The sequence below is a fragment of the Cynocephalus volans genome, chromosome 12, assembly GCF_027409185.1.
Source record: "Cynocephalus volans isolate mCynVol1 chromosome 12, mCynVol1.pri, whole genome shotgun sequence".
Lineage (NCBI taxonomy): Eukaryota > Metazoa > Chordata > Mammalia > Dermoptera > Cynocephalidae > Cynocephalus > Cynocephalus volans.
The window spans coordinates 91,402,825-91,420,840 of NC_084471.1; the positions used below are offsets into that span (position 1 = coordinate 91,402,825).

The 18,016-nt window shown below is 38.0% G+C and overlaps 1 protein-coding gene across 4 annotated transcripts in view; it reads left to right on the forward strand.

Annotated features, from left to right (window-relative positions):
• Positions 1–18,016, forward strand: part of ABCC9 (ATP binding cassette subfamily C member 9) — a 130,757-nt gene that overhangs the window by 82,270 nt on the left and 30,471 nt on the right. For all 4 annotated transcript variants that reach the window (XM_063075692.1, XM_063075694.1, XM_063075690.1 and 1 more), the window contains exons 26-31: positions 3,532–3,628; positions 6,014–6,243; positions 6,895–7,043; positions 7,259–7,328; positions 9,390–9,547; positions 13,871–13,963. In XM_063075692.1, the coding sequence (XP_062931762.1) occupies positions 3,532–3,628; positions 6,014–6,243; positions 6,895–7,043; positions 7,259–7,328; positions 9,390–9,547; positions 13,871–13,963 (797 nt within the window). The remainder of the gene's footprint in view (positions 1–3,531; positions 3,629–6,013; positions 6,244–6,894; positions 7,044–7,258; positions 7,329–9,389; positions 9,548–13,870; positions 13,964–18,016) is intronic.

An 18,016-nucleotide genomic window follows, 5' to 3' on the forward strand; every position in this document is an offset into this window, starting at 1 on the left:
GAGTTGGGAGTAGGAATTGTCCAGAATTTGGTGTTCCTAGCCAGGAATGAGCATTATACAATGAAATATTTATATTTAAAAAAATTTTTTTTAAATATCAGGAAATTAAAATATATTATTTTAGAAAGGAAACAAACAAACAAACAAAAAGAATCTGTTTCCATAGAGAGAGAAAGATAAAAAGGCAGACAAATTCTGGGATTTCTCTATCTTTTATGGATTTACTGAACACATCAAAGCAAACCGATAAGGAAGAAAGATACATGAAAAATCTATGAGTAGAATAGGAAAAATCACAGAACCATTGAAATGAGGATATTCAGGGAAAAAAAATAAGGTACAGTGGACAAGTGCCCACTTAGGAATTGTGCTGTGAGAAGGTTGATTATAAACGTACTGGCGGGATGGCTCCAACTGATTTTTTTCAGTGATCTAAATGCTAGGAGCAAAAGAATATGACGTAAGCTTAAGGAGTGGGACAATTTATGGTTTACTTTGGAAAGAAGATCTGGAAAAAAAGAGAGAGCTGTTGGCTTGATATTATAGTAATACCATTAAGTAATCCAGGAAAAAAGTCCATTAAGTTGTATTTAGAAATGATCACTTGAGATAGCATAGCTCTATAATTAAAGACACATTACAGGGTTATAAATCAACTGAGGGAGATATGAGGCAAGTTAGGGTATGGACAGGGAAAATCCAGTTGCAAGGTGGAAAGGCAGCCAATGGAAGTCAGAATGAATCAAGCACCTGCCCAGAATCCTCTTCTGGGCACAGAGAAAGATTATTGCCAGGTAACGAAATGCAGGCACTTGAATTCATCTGGAGCCAGAGAGAATCACACTGTGGAGAACAAGGCTTCTAGAACAGCTTCCTCTTTAGTTTGTTATATGGCAGGACAGGGTGTTTTCCAATCAACCCAGGCCAGTGTTGCCTCCTAGGGGACATTTGACAACATCTGGAGACCTTTTTAAAAAAAAAAAAATTTATATTACTTCTCAATATATATTGTAGTTGATTTTCATGTCGCTTTACTTGGTCCCCTCCACCCCACATCATATCTGTTCACTTGACTTAAAAAGTTCAAGGAATTTTTGTGATTGTTGTGTCTCCCCCCTTTATTTGTTTGTGTGTTTGTTTATTTGTTTGTTTATTTATTTATTGTCACAGCTGGAGCAGGGCTACTAGCATCTAGTGGTAGAAGACAGGGATGCTGAACAGCGTTCTGCAGTGCATGGGGCAGACCCCCCAACAATGAGTTATTCAGCTCAAATGTCAATATCACCCAGGTTGAGAAAGCCTGGCCTCGGGCCAGGACAGATGAAGCATATGCAGAAGGAAGGTGAAATCAAGGACGCCCAAAACCTCCCAGTGCAGGGCTTTAGAAAGAACTGTCAGTTTCAGGATTAAGGGGTACATGGGAAAGACTATGTTAAGGAGATAGTAATGAAAACTACAAAGAAGGAGAAAGAGGTAACATTTTTAGCTGATTTAAATATTACAAATTGAGCATCCCTAATCCAAAAATCCAAAATCCGAAATGCTCCAATGAGCATTTCCTTTGAGTATGACCTTTGAGTGTCATATCAGCACTCAAAATGTTTCAAATTTTGGAGCATTTCAGATTTCAGGTTTTCTGATTAGGGATGCTCAACCGGTAACTATATAATCTTAATATTCCCAAATCGGGAAAAAATCCGAAATCACTTCTTTTTTTTTTTTTTTTTTTTTTTTTTTTTTGTCTTTTTCATGACCGGCGCTCAGCCAGTGAGTGCACCGGCCATTCCTATATAGGATCCGAACCCGCAGCGGGAGCGTCGCTGCGCTCCCAGCACCGCACTCTCCCGAGTGCGTCACGGTCTCGGCCCCGAAATCACTTCTAATTCCAGGCATTTTAGATAAGGAATAACCAATCATTAAAAAATTCTAGCTTGGACAGTGTTAACCATTATTTTGATAATGTTACTAAGCAAAATAAACTAGTATCATTTGACTTTCTCTACTCCTCTCCCCCACCCTCGCCTTAGCCTGGCCCTGTAAAAATTTATTGGATAAATAAAACTAAATTTTGTATTTACTTAATCCAAATACCAACAGAATTTAAAATATCTAACCTTTAATAAGCTTAATGTGCGCATTTACTCTTAAGAAAAATTGCTTTAAAAGTTTTTTTTTTAATGTCTCTGAGGTGTTAAATCTTTTGCTCACACAGCATGGGGAGTTGAACCAGAACCAAAACTACTTTTCAGTGTTCAGGTATATTTCATTCCATTACTGATACACAAAGGATAGAGATCCTCTAATTCTGAGTTTTATCTAGCCTCATTTTCAAGTGTCGTTTTTCGTATCAGAACGCAAAATAAGGCTAATGACAAATTGTCTCTGTAAGAATGGTATTTAGGAGACGTTTTCATTTTTACTCTTTTTAATCAAGAATCTGGAACTAACAGAGCCTTCTAGAATAGCAAGTCTCCTAAAGCACACATTTTATGAGACCAAAAAGAAAAAAAAACAAGGTTACTACTTAGGTACTGATCACTAGTTTATTGGTTTATTTACTGTGAAGTTTTTGGGGTACTTTTTAGGGGGAAGCGTATTGGTATATACACAAGATCCCTACTACCATAAATTCCATAACTTTGTGGGTCAGTTGTTTGGAACTCAGAAAGAATTTCCCCAAAGAAACAGGGTGATGGTTAGTTTTCTAGACTGGCCTGAAAAACCTGATTTAACCAATAATGCAACTGAACTGATATTACTACTTCAGTTCTGAGGTGGGAGGAGCTGGGGTGCTGGAAGCCAGGGCATGGAGAGGAGGAAATACTTCTCCCTTTCTTGGGCACGGGGCAAATCTGCAGCAACCCTCAAGAATTTGCAGGGTTTTTTTCCCCGGCACCTTTCCCTTTTCCTTCTGTATATTTCCTTCTCCTGGGGCTTTCTTGTGAACTGCAAGACACCTGAATACCCTCTGCCTATTAGCTTCAGAATTACCTACCTTCTTTCCTTCAGATTTTATTGAAGTCCCTTTCTTTTGTGCAGCTCCCTTAGTGAGAAGCTAAAGAAACTTATTCTGATTTAATACTTTATAATAGTGGACAACTGACAGCAGTTGACCCAATTTAGAACTATGCGCTTTTTAAAAAGAAGATATTTATTAACATAATTGAATCCTTAGATTACAGGGAGCATCTGAAAGTGATGTAAAAATAAAATAAGTAGCAATGGTGGGAATATGCTTTAGGGCCAGGAGAGATATTCTCTTGCCCCTGCAGTCAGCTCCACGCCCTTGTTACTGCTTTCCCTGGCCTCTTTCTGCCCTACACCTCTGAGCACTGAAGCACTTTCTACAGATCTAAGGCATTGCCCCCATAGCTGCTCCTGTGACAGGAGCTGTGGACCTGCTGAGTGGGCAGAGAGCCCCTGAGACCAGTAAAAGTAACTAACCATTTGTATGTGTCGGTTATTCATGGGCAATTCCAAACCTTGCTATGGCTGGTAGCTCCTGAAATGATAGCATAATGTTTACTGTAGGATATGGAAGCTGACCAAACAACTTTAGAGAGAAAAACTCTCCGAAGAGCCATGTATTCAAGAGAGGCCAAAGCCCAAATGGAGGATGAAGACGAAGGTAAATCTTTTTTCTTGGATCTGAAACATTCGGATGGGGAATGGGATGTGAGGGCTTTACTTTGGCAAATGATGATTGAGTGTCTCAATGAAGAATAGCAAGCCACTTTGCAGGGGAAGGAAAGTGAAAACAAATACATAACACTGAAAGTGAAAAGAAAAGGAATCGAGGAAAGAGGTGTATGTAATCCATCGACAGGCAGCTTGAGGGGCTGTGCACAGTTTGTCTTACTATATCGGTGCTATGTACGTGTGAGAGAAAACTGAAAGGAAAAGGCAGTGAAGAGATCTAGACCCATGTTCAGAAAAATTGTAAATAGATCTAGACCCATGTTCAGAAAAATTCTAAATGCTGGTAAATGACCAAATCAAGTTATTAATAAAATTTCAATTCTTCAGAAATAATAAATGTTCTCAAAAGATAATGTTTTGAATCATCCGTATTTGGTTCATTTAGTACATCGTCATGAGGTTTTCATGACGGTACAACAATGAAGGATAAGAAAATTAGAAAGCCATTTATTTTGTTTCAGTTTGGAGGATCTAAGAAGGTATACTGGGATAAAAAGATTTACTGGAAACTTGAAGAATGAGATAAAATAATTAAATTGCCTTGACACTTGTTGCCAAGACGTTTGTAAGATAAACCACCTCTCAAGTTCATAGAGTAAATGCATTAACTTCATTTTTTCCTATGTAATTTTTGCTTAAGACTGCATTTCTACAAACCAGTTAAGAAGCAGAGAAAGTTATACTTTCAAGCCAAACACCACCAAAATGTGCCACCTTTACATTTCCGATGATTATTCAGTGTTTTAGCAAATGTTCATTGTGTAAATAAATGAAGGAATTTGCATTTCAAATTGTAAGACTAAAAAATGTTCTTAAAGAATTTTTGATTCTGTAAGCAGACATCAACTTCTACAATTCTAAACCAGTTATCTCTAATGTACTCCAAAAGTGGAGTTGTGCCCAGTTACTCTCTCCAGGCCTCTGGTGGGGATTCTACCACTGGGGATGCTGACTCTGTGCTGGGCTTGCTGTGTTATTTCATTTTCTCGGGTATAAAATAAGATAATAGTACTTTTCTTATAGGCAAAAATGAGGTAATATATGTGAAAGAGCTCACTACCGTACATATTACCTATTAATATGCTCCAGGTCCTATCGGAACACCTGCTCAAGCCACTGGGAGGGGAAGAAGGGAAGTAGAGGGGCTTCCTTTCCCGTGAGGGACGTGGACTCGCGTGTATTGTTTCTACTTCCTTACCATTGGCCAGTTCATTACATGAATAGATTAGGTGACAGGAAAGTGATGAAATGTTGTCTGTAGCTGCGCAGCCATGAGCAACTTGAAATTTCAATTAATATAGAAGCAGAGAATGGACATTGGGGAGACAGCTGGCAGTCTGCAAGTGTCCACCTCTTTGGTCATACGAATTTCTATTACTGTCCTTCTCACAGAGAACCCACTCCTACCAAAGGGGAGATATTCTGAGACTTAGTCGTTTACTGCATCCAGCTCAAATATCACGATCCTTAGCAATGATAAGTCTTTCCATCATATCCATATTTGGATCCCTGTAGTCTGATAACTTATAAACTAAAGACAAGTTATCTGTCCTTCCTACCCACAACCTAATCAGTATACACTAGTGGAGTAAATACAGGATAACTGTAATGAAAACTGCCTTTGGAAAAGGAAAGAATGGGAAACACACAACAGTCACTGGACCATACAAATGATCAAATTTTGCTGGTTAGGAAAGCAAAAATTCTGTGCCCTAGCAGTGGAGTACGTTCTTAGGATAGCCCATCTTGGAGTTTCCAGATGGTTTAAACATCTGAGAGGAACTCCCTGCCCATTGTCCTCTGCGGCCCTTGGTTTTGCCCTCTGGAAGGTTCCTCCTTGCCCACTCTCCTCCAACAGCATATCTGAAATGGGCCCCAGAGAGCATGAGTTATGCCCTCCTGGGCTATGCACAAATTTCGGAGCCTATTTCCTCCTGGTACAGTTTTATAAATTCAGAAATTTATAGGTGAAAAAACTACTGATGTTTGCAGACATCTGCAACGTGGTTGTATTGGCAACACAGTTCTTTCAAAAACTTAATAAGCTTTGAGTCTATACTTCCAAGCAATTTGCAGTAAATCAGCAAATGATCTCATCCAGACATAGATTTTTGTTTATTTGGTCACTTATTTATTTATTCATTTTTTACCTATTTTCCAAAAAATGAAGACTTCTAAAAGCATTTAAAATTTCTGAGACTAATCCTTTTATGTCCATAAATTTGTCAACACTTATATACATTTTTTGTGGGAAAATAAAAATTCTACCTACCTAGTGCCCCTTTGAAGTTGACACAAGTTTTCTTGTGTGTAGAGGAGGAAGAGGAGGAAGATGAAGATGATGATATGTCCACTGTAATGAGGCTCAGGACTAAAATGCCATGGAAAACCTGTTGGCGATACCTCACTTCTGGAGGATTCTTCTTGCTCTTCCTAATGATGTTCTCTAAGCTTTTGAAGCATTCAGTCATTGTAGCTATAGACTATTGGCTGGCCACATGGACGTCAGAGTACAATATAAACAATACTGGAAAAGCTGATCAGGTACAGTGGGTTCAGCTCTGGTTTTAAATCATCGTGGAAATGTTGAGATTAACAGTGATACTTTCTTACCTAGTTCGGTCCTAATAGCCCGCATGTCACAGGACTTCTGTGATGATTCAATAAAGTTAATAATTACAACAGGACCTGAAATAGAATAAACTGTCAGAAATGTTAAAAATGGAATCTATTATTGTTACTTTTATTTTTTTAAAGTTTATTAAAAAAATGTAAAGATAATGTTTGGATTTGGATTCAAGGGAGTTATGTATATATATGTTATACACATACATACGTGCACACAAACAGGACTTTTTGTTGTTATTCCGATGGTATTTGATTTTAACTACCAGCATCAGTGTATTAGCTGCTGATTGTGAGATTAGAGGTGGGAAGAATGAGCTCTACAATGTAGAAAGACAAGAATATGATCCAAACCTGAAAAGCAGCTGCACTCCTTCATCTGCCCTCAGGCAAACCTTGTCCTGTGGGATTGCAGTGTAACTCCAAAAACAGCACCCCTTTAACTTCGAAGTGTATGCAAAATAATGAAGTCAACAAACGTGTCTGACTTTCATGTTTGGTTTTTCAGTAAGAAAAAAAAACTCAGTTGGTAATTTTTTTTATGTGCTTTTCCTCTTGGTTGCTTTCTAGACCTTCTATGTGGCTGTATTTAGCATGCTTTGTGGAGCAGGTATTTTCCTGTGCCTTGTTACATCGCTCACTGTAGAATGGATGGGTCTCACAGCTGCTAAAAATCTTCACCACAATCTCCTCAATAAGATAATTCTTGGACCAATAAGGTAAAAAAAAGTAGTTATTTCTCACTCCCACACACAAAATTATAAAAACATGCGTTTTAAATTTAAGTGAAATGTGTATGTTTAAAGAATTTCTTCAGTCCTTAAGCAATGAACAGGGGATCTTATCATGTTCATTACTCTGAGATGTCTATGAGCAGTACTCAGATTCCAGATAGGTTAGTATTTTCTTACACTCCATTCTGTTTATTGCCTAGGTTCTTTGATACCACACCCCTGGGACTGATTCTCAATCGCTTTTCAGCTGATACTAATATCATTGATCAGGTGAGTACCTGAGTTACTTCCAAGTTCAAAAATAAATTTCTCAGGTAAGCTAAATAACATTTTAAGATAAAGCACAGTTCCTATTAACAATAGAGGATTGCTAAAATTTAAATATAGGCCAATTTGCATTCATATCAATATTATACATGCAAATGATTTCTAGAATAAAATCTTAAAGGAAAGCCTTACTTCAAACTAATTTGTGCTTGCAGAAGACGATGCTTAGAGAATCAGCATGAAATAAAGAGAAATAGCAAAGAATGATCCAACATTTAGACTTTTTGATTATAAAAAGGACTGACTTTGATCAGTGTTGTATATCCATTCACAGTGTGAAGTCATTCAAAGTTTAGTATCCCTGCAGTGTCTCTCAGAAGAGAAGCGTGGGATGCCAATCTCTCTCTGATGTCTTTTACTTCTACTATGTTGGCTCTTGAAGCTTTAGATGTTGTGATATTCTAGAGAGTATTCTAAGAATGCCCAGATTAGTCTGAGATCCTTAGGGCTCCAGGAGTTTGACCTGCAATTAAAAACATCAAACTCTGAAACTGGATCACTCCAAGAGCAGAACCTTTAAGATGGCTGAGAAAGGAACCCATTAAATCCAGCCTTTGCCTTTTCTGACTTTCCAGGAGGCCATTAAAAACACCTAAACTACCATCAATTTAGAAAATGAATGCTTGATGTGTGCAGCTGATTTAAAAGTATGTGGAGAAACCAGGTTGTTTCCACAGCATTGGTGTTAGGTAACACTGCACCTAAAACACTTCTAAGAAATACATATTGTAAAAGGGAAGACAAAATAGTCATTATTTAGAAGATAATATGATTTCTACCTAGAGAATTCAAAACAATTAGTAAAATAAAGAACCAATTAGAAAGTTCAGCAGAGTATCTGCACAAGACATATTGTATGAAAGTCGGTAACTAAGCCAACTAAAAAATTTAGTGAAAGAGAAATGCCATTAGTAATAACAAAAAACCCCAATAAAAATAGAAATAAGCCTAATATGAAGAAAAGATATCCCAGCAGTCCCCATGCCCTAAATATCCTGTATATATATAGAGAGAGAATTTTCCTATCAGATATCAAAAAAAACCACAAAAATAAAGCACTCTGTGATCACAGAAGACAAGTAGATCAAAGAGAACAAAATGGAGAAATCAAAAATACTAGCTATACAGAAATTTAACATAGGATAAATATGGCATCTTGGATCAGTATGGAAAGGGTTAATTTTTCAATAAAGGATATTAGGATGATTAGCTATCCACAAAGTACAAAACGAATATATATAGAATAAAGATGGCCATGTACCAACATAAAATTATGAAGTAAAATATAGGAGAAGTTTTAGAATCTTGGGGTGAGACAGATCTTTCTAAGTAAGACACAGAACTCAGAAACAATAAGGAAAAGGCCAACAAAAAATAACTATATGAAATTTTAAACTTTTATTGAGCTAAAAGCACCAAAGACAGATTTAAAATATAATAGGTAAGAAGGGAGAAAAACTTGCAAGAAATCGAAAGGAAAGAAGATAAACATCATAATATATATAAAGCATATAAAAATCAGTAAGAGAAAGATAATCCAATCAAAAACACTCAAAGGATATAAGCAGGCAATTACAGAAAATTAATTTGTCTTATAGTAGAAGAATCGCTAAGTAAGTTTTTTTAACATTATGCAGCCATTTAAAAGAAATAGATCTGTATACTCTGACAAGATTTTATAAAAAGATTTGATAAAAGATTTAACGTATTCTGTTCAATAAAATTTAGAAAGCACATAGATGAATAAGATTTATACTATAGTGCCATTTATATAAAATACCAACAAATAAAGTTAGATAAGTAGATAACAATATGTAGATAGATAAATAAACAGATATACTAAGCTATGGAAAATGAATGAAGAATAGCTTACAATGAACATGTATATATGCTACTTTTGTAAATATATAACTTAACATTAATATAAAATGAATATTTTGTTGCATTGGAATCAACGTTTCATTTGAATTAAAACATTTTCCTTTCAAACTACCCTCTTAATAGCACATCCCTCCGACGCTGGAATCTCTAACTCGGTCCACGCTGCTCTGCCTGTCGGCCATCGGGATGATTTCTTATGCTACTCATGTGTTCCTGGTTGCTCTTGTGCCTCTTGGGGTTGCCTTTTATTTTATCCAGAAATACTTCCGAGTTGCCTCTAAGTAAGTAACACAGTGTTCTACTCGTTTCCAAAAGCCTCTATATTTGATTTAGTGTGATCAACATTTGCTGTGGTGCTTTTTCAAGATAAGGTGTGGAATTTAGAAATGCAACCTATTTTTAACATGATGAAGCCTATTCTTATTATTATGATTCATTTGGAGATCTATTATAATTATTCCCATAATTTATTGTCGGGCCTTTCAAAGCCCTAGATATGTCTTAACATGTGGATTGATCTATTAGGTTCTGAATCCACGGACTGCCCAATTTTTCATTCCATGGTCCTGTTTCTGAAAATAATATTGACTGCAAACTTACAAAATTAAACATAGTTGCAAAGGGTAAGTGATTTAATATCATATATTCCACAAGAGGGAAAAAGGTTAAAAATTTTTAAATCTTTAAATGACATTGAGTGAAATAAAAGAAGTAAAAAGGGTTTAATAGATAAATCAGAGTGATGACTATAAAAGTAGATAATCTTGAATATCTGACAAGAGTGCTGTAATTTTAAGAGACTGGAAAATTCCAGATGGGATCATTTTACTTGCACTTGAGTATCCAGCCGAATAAATAAAAGGTAGCCATGAATTTTAAATTCTTCTATTAATGTAGGATTTGACAATTCCTGAGATGTTCAATAGCAATCAAATATAATGCCAGTTGTTTTTAAATTTCCAGTTTAACTTTGAAGCCCAGCTATCAATAGTACAGTAAATTTTATGTTATTGCAGGAATCACTTAACTTCCACAAACACTTATTAAGCACTTATTGTGTTGTAAATAACTGTTAAGCCACATTGCAGATGAAGTGATCAATATGACAAGAACCTATTTTCAAAAAAGTTACAGTCCCTGGGGAACATAAAACATATAAGTAATTCTAATATGTGGTTTAGGTGCTAGAAGGAGTTTATTCAGGAAGTGGAAACTATTTAATATGACGAGTACAGGGACAATGAAGGAAAGTAGGGGAAGGTAAGAAAAAAGGGAAGGACTGTACTTGGGAACCTCTTCATAACAAAAAATATAGTTCTTTCTCCCTTAGAGCTATGAATTAGGGTTCTTCAAATGTCAGGGATCCAAAAAATAAAGTGTTTTTTCACCCCCGGCTTCATCTTCTTTTCTTGTAGCAAATTCAGACCAAAAGGGAGAAGCTAGCAATCAGATTCGCTCTTGCATGTCTTCTGATTTTAGTACAGATACTGCTTGCTGGAGGTGGGGGGTGGGAGGGGGCGAAGAGGTTCAGAGCTATTTTGTGACTGCTGGCTGTTTCCAAATCTATCCTTGCCTTCTTGCCATTAATATCAAACAGTCGTATTTTACTTCAATCATGTATTCATTTGGGCATATTTTTTCCCTTTAGCAATACAAATTGAGTGCAAAGGTTAGGCAAATATTCCTAGTCCTTTACAAATTTGAATTGTGAATTTTGTTCATTATCAGTGAGAATAACCTATTAGCATTGGCAGTGGCTAAAATACACACGGGGATGATCATTTTTAAAGAATTACTGATGATAATGAGTGATACATCATTTGTAGAGCTACAGCTAGGGTCTGGAATCCTGCTCACAGTGCCAATTGTCTAGCTCTTAATCCTGTCTGTGACAACAATTGTAAAGCTAGGCAACCATGCTAGTAGTCATGGCTCTTTTACCTGCCGGTAATCCTGCACCGACTGGGCCGATGGTTGAGCTAGGGCTGGGTCTGGAGCTCCCAGACCCCTCAAGCCCATTCACAGCCTGGGTCACCAGACCCTCCATGCCAGGCTGGGTCATCAGACCCCTTCATGCAGGTCTATGAGCTAGGTAACCGGCCAAAAGGTCCCTGGAGCCATAGGTTGGAAAGCATGGCTGCACAGGGCGGATTCCCGAGGCTGACGCCCGCCCGCCTGCTTCACTGAAGCTCTCTCTCTCTCTCTCTCTCTCTCTCTCTCCCCCCTCCCTCCCTCTCCCCTCTCTCTCCTTCCCTCCCTCTCTCCTCTCTCCTCTCTCCGCAGAACACAAGAATAGCAACAAAACTAAAAAGATACACTGGTGTGCATGCACACTAACTCCACACACACACACACACACACACACACACACACAATTTGCTTACAAAGGATGCTTCACCACCCCCAACTGGACCTGAGGCGAGGGCCCTGACCAAACTATTCCATTTTCCCAACATCATTTTTGTTTGAAATTCTCTGAAAGCTAGCAAATATAACCACTGATGTTAAATCTCACAGACAAGAGGATCTTTCTGCACACAGAGGCTCTTTAGGACTCACCAATGTTGAAAACTCTGGCAATTTGGCAGACTATTTTTGTATACACCAAAGAGAATTTAAATGGGGAATTAGCTACAGGAAGTGCCATGAAATTTGAATGCCTAAAATCAAAGATCTAATGCATAGATATCTCTGTAAGTAAGTGTTTCTTTCTTACAAGAATACAAAATCAAGTTGCACCCTTGCCTTTTTGGTTTCACAAAATACAGTTCTATAAACACATGTTCTTCCTTCCTAATTTTTTTCCCTCACTGCAAACCCCAGTGTAGTGGCCACCTGTTGCTTGTGTCAGAATTACAAATAGCCACTTCATTTTATGTTTAAAAATCAGACCCTTCACATGCCTTCATATTTATTCACCCCTTTCACTCCGTCTTTCCGTCCACACCCCCCCCCGACCCACCCCGTGCAATTTATGAAGTGAGTGAATTCATTTCAGAAACTCCAAATTGAAAAGATGTTACATTTGTTTGTGGGACTACGCAGGCATCCAAGAACAGCCCAAATTAATTGTTCCAGATTATGTAACTGTTTATCAGTTCAGTTGACTCTGGCAGGTGAATGTGCTTCTCTAATTCCCTCAACCCCAAAGACCTAGAGAAGGGCAGAAAAAAAAAAAGACTGAAAAGAGTAAAGAGAATGCTTTGAAATATGTGGTATAATTCTTAGCCCATCTTCTAGAAATGCTAGCTTACATGATTTAAAGAAAAGTTGTCCTGAGTATGCATCTTTATGAAGAGGATCAGATTCAGGCATTTCCATTCATTGGATACTTTATATACCTATGCCTATGTATGTGGGATTGAAACTGTTGTGGTCAAAGCCAATTATTTTTTTCTATTTTTTAAAATTATGAATATTCATGAGATACAAACCTAATTGTCATACCTTGTGCCCATGATGTGAGGGCCAGATGCATACTGGCAGCGTACCCCTTACCAGAAATTGCTTTTGTACCCCATGTCCCCCACCCAATTAGTCCCCAACCTCCCCCCTCCTCATCCCCCCCCCTCCACTTTGTAGTACATATACACCACGGAATACTACTCTGCCATAAAAAAGAATGAAATATTCCCATTTGCAACAACATGGGTGAACCTGGAGAAACTTATGTTGAGCGAAATAAGCAAAGCCAAATTTATTGTCTTTTCTCTCCAAATCTCTTCATTCTGTGTTCCCCAACCCTGGTAAATAACACTGTATTTTAAGTCTGCTAAACTAGAAACAGCCAAGCCATATTTGACTTTTGTTTACCCTGCTACAACTAATTGATTATTGCAACTTAGAATGCTACTTCTAGCAGACTATCTCAAAATCCTCGCACCCTGGTCATTTTAAATCTTCCCAGCAACACACCAATTCAGAACTGTTTAAAAACCTCTCTGGTAGGCTATCTTAACTGACCTCCCTCGTCCTTTCTCTTTCATCCTTTGCATTGGCTCTCAAGTCATGTTGATAGAGCACAGCCGTGACCATTTCATTTCTAGTCTTCAGTGACTTTTCTCAGCCCATTAAGGATCCTCTGCAATCTAGTCCCACCCTTACAAGGCCATCTCCTTTCCATAGCCTTTTCAGACTATGGCACCCCGTGGAGGTAGATTGAATTTGCCCGGTTCTTCAGACTCCTGTGCTTGCTCTCACTTTTCCCTCGGCTGGAATGCACTTCTTCCTGTCTATTTCACTGAAGCCATCATCATGCTTAAGGTCTGGCCTAAATTCCACCTGCTCAAAGAAGATACCACCTATTTTCTAGGTGTGAAGCAAGCACTCACTTCTCTGTGTTCCTACAGCAGTTTTCTCTAGCTGTTACACAGAACTGACAGTTTGGTGCAACACCTTACATTCAGCCTGGACTAGCATTTGTTCTGTCCCCATCTTTCTCTTCCTCTTTAGGTTGTAAACTATTAAAGCTTTTGTAAACTGAGTGCTAAGGAAAATTAGTTACAGTAACAAATACGAAGATAAAATAACCTTTATTTAGAATGAACACGGTGGTCATTGAGCTGAGATGCACTTGAAGTGATTTTTTCCCTTCTCTGTCCTAGGGACCTCCAGGAACTCGATGACAGTACCCAGCTCCCTCTGCTTTGCCACTTCTCAGAAACAGCCGAAGGACTCACCACCATTCGGGCTTTTAGGTGAGTAAACATGTTTTCATATCGCTGATGAGGCAATTACATCAACATAGGTTTACCTACAAGTAACTGATCGTGGCTGCCATTTTTTTTTGGATGCCCACTGTAAGCCTGATAGTGTGCTAAACCAAGAATAACAAAAATGTGGTCATAAATGATCAGCGTTAGAGTTTAATCATCTGACATTTTAACAAGAATAAAGAAAGGATGGAGCAACACATTGGAAAGGTACTAGCTGTGTGGCTTAAACAAGGCTTTTAAATTCCCCAGCCTCAGTTTCCTCATCTGTGAAATGGGGAAATCAATCTTGCTTATTAGGTTCGTTGAACTAATTGATATAATGCACATAAAGCATTAATCACAGAGACTATTAAAGCACCCAATAAAAAGTTACAATGAATGTATAAATATTAATAGCAAAATAATAACCCTAACTAAAAGAATACTATTACACCAAAGTTATTTTAGAATTTAATCAGTGTTCTTCCATGTTTGTCAAGAGTAATAACAGAAGCTTTTGGTCAGGAATGCTTTCTCAACCCTCAAAATATTACCTAGCCCCGTTTTCCCATTCAAGTAAAATCAGAAAAGAAGGTGGCGTTACTGGATATTTCATTTACTCTAGAAAATTAACATTTTAAAGTGTCATATGTTTCTGCAACCTTAATTGCAAGTATGTATTTACTTTAATCAGAAATTTTTCTAACCTAAGAAATTTATTTTAAAAATATAGAATTGGGTCACAGAGCAGAGTATAAAGGCACAACCACCCACAACAGTATGTGCCACAGAATTTCTATATAAATGTATATAAGCTTCATACTGAAGCATTCGTGCTTTCTGCACTGGTATGTTTTCCCATCATAGTGTACAATGCCTTTTTTTGGAGTGTGAAAACTATGTCTTGGCATTGGATGTAGATATTAAGGTAAAATTTATATGCTAATAGTAGCCAATAATGACCAGTGATGTTAATAAATACACCATATTAAAGATTACTTTTTTCACCAAACAAGTTCTTTCAAGTTAATTTACTTAAGAAATATCTATCTGAGTATTGAACATATGTCAGGTACTACTCATGCTGTGGCTATAGAAAGACTAAAAAGACACGTTCTTTCATCTCCACCGCAGCTAAAGATGGCATGGTTTCCTGCACCCTCCCTCCCCCACTGTGTTATCCTATTTATTTCCTTTGTGGTATTTATCTGAATATTTTAAATTACCCTGTTCTTTATTTGCATGTTTATTTTCTGTCCCTTCTAACCAGAATGTAAGCCTTGTAAGAGCAGACCGTACTTTTTTTTTCCCCACTGTTGTATCATCAATACCTGGGGAGAATACCTGGCACTGAGTAACTGCTTGAGAATATAAACAGACTTAGTAGCTAGCATGGGTTCTGTTCTAAAGCGCTCACAGCCTAGTAAGAAAGAGGGTTTAGGGAAAAAAGATGGCAATACAACATAATCCATAGTCTAATGTATGCATTACCAGAAACAATTGCATCAGGTAGGGTAGTACTCTGTCTCAAAGGAATGGGGGGGGGGGGTAATTATTTAACAACAAATCTTTGGGTTTTTTTTTTCTTTTTTTAATTTATTTTTTATTTTAATTTATCAATATACTAGTATAATGTGGCTGATTTTCATGTCCCTTTACCAATTCCTTCCCCTTCCCCAACTCCCATCAACATCATATCTGTTCATTTATCTTGACAGGTTCAAGGAATTATTGTGATTGTTGTGTCTTCTCTCCCCTCCCCCATTTATTTGTTAGTATATTTATTTATTTATTTTTATTAGCTCCCGCATATAAGTGAGAACATGTGGCATTTCTCTTTCTGTGTCTGGCTTATTTCACTTAATATAATTTTCTCTAAGTCCATCCCTGTTGCTGCAAATGGTAGTATTTCATTCTTTTTTACAGCAGAGTAGTATCCTATTGCGTAGATATACCACATTTTCCTTATCCACTTATCCAATGATGGGCATTTAGGCTGGTTCCAACTCTTGGCTACTGTAAATAGTGCTGCAGTGGATGGCTACTGCTATGGCTACTGCAAGCCTAATGTCTGGAATCCTGTCGACATCACCAATTATAGCACTCTTAATCCTGTTTGTGATGCCAGTAAATCTAGGCGAACACGCCACTTGTTGGGCTATTTTACCTGCCGGTAATCCTGCACTGACTGGGTCGATTGTTGAGCTAGGGCTGGGTCTGGAGTTCCCAGACCCCTCAAGCCCATTCACAGACTGGGTCACAAACTCTTCACATGCCAGGCTGGGTCCCCAGACCCCTCACACACCAAGCTGGGTCACCAGACCCCTTCACGCAGGTCTATGAACTAGGTAACCAGCCAAAAGGTCCTTGGAAGCTGTAGGTTGGAAAGCATTGCTGCACTGGGTGGATACCCAAGGCAGATGCCCGCCCACCTGCTTCAGTAAAACACTCTCTCTCTCTCTCCATCTCTCCCTCCCTCACTCTCCCTCACCCTCTCTCTCTCTCTCTCTCTCTAAAGAACACAAGAATAGCAACAAAACTAAAAAGATACATTGGTGCGCATGTGCACTAACTCCACACACACACACAAAATTTGCTTACAAAGGATGTGCTAAACCACACCCAACAGGACCGAGGTGAGGGCCCTGACCAAACTATTCTATTTTCCCAACATGCAGTAAACATGGGAGTACAGGTATTCCTTTGAAATGATGATTCTGAATCCGCTGGGTATATTCCCAGCAGTGGAATTGCTGGGTCATATGGTAGATCTATCTGTAATTGTTTGCGGAAACTCCATACCATTTTCCATAAAGGCTGCACCATTTTACAGTCCCACCAACAGTGTAGGAGGGTTCCTTTTTGTCCTTTTTGTTGACATCTTCATCAACATTTATTATTCTGTTTTTTGGATATTAGCCATCCTAACTGGAGTGAGATGATCTCTCAAAGTGGTTTTGATTTGCATTTCCCGAATGCTGAGTGATGTTGAACATTTTTTCATGTGTCTGTGAACAACAGATCTTTGAATGACGAATAGTTGAGCTGACAAATAAAAGGGGCAGAGTATTCAAAGCAGAGGTACTAGAAGTGCAAAAGCATGAAGATTTCCATATTCAAAGAGATATCAAAAGAGGTCAGTATTGTTGGAACACAGAGAAAGTACAAAGAGTGTGGGTATCAGGATGAAGCTTGAAACCAAAAACAGAGGTCAGTACATAATGGGTATTGAATAAGTCCCTTTAAGGAACTTGCACTTTATTCTTTCCACGTTGGGGAGTCACTGAAAAATTTTTAACAGGAAAGTGACACGATCAGAGTTGTGTTTGTCAGGATAACTCTGGTGTACTATATAGGATGAATTAGGGGTGATTGAGGCTAAAGACAAGAAGATTCCAGGAGGCTGTTTGCAGTGTTCCAGGTAAGAGATGACAAAAGCTTGCTAAGGTTGGTTCTAAGGACCTGGAGAAAAAGTGCAGATTTGAGGAATATTCTGGAAGTGGGACCAGTAATATTTAGGGAGCAATTAAATGTCAGGTGTAAGACTGAGGGAAAAGTTGAAGATGAGTCCTTTTAGGTTTCTGATTTCCATGAGTAACTACAGTTTTCCAAGTTAAAAAACTGAAGATGAGGCAGAGGATTGGAGGAGATTGTGAGTCTGGTTATGAACAGATGGAGATGCTGAGGAGAAATCCAGCTAGAGGTGTTTTGTCATCAGTTGAGTATATTGGTTGGTGTTTCTAAAAGACATCTCAGGGTAGAAGATAACAGGTTTGGGTATCAGCCTCTTACAGATATTATTTAAAATTTCGGCCATGGATTCGATTGCTAAGGAAGAAGGAGTAGACAAAGAACAAAGAACAAAATTTTCAGACTACCAGCACTTAAGGAACAAGCGGACAAAAAAGATCCTGTGGAAAATATAATTTGCCAGCTGCTGACTCTTTAAACAAGGCTGGTTCTCTCAGGTTCATGCTTCAGGTCCTCTTATATTACCTGCCCCCCACCCCATCTCCTTTTACATTTAGCTAGCCAGTGCTATTCCGTTGTTGATAT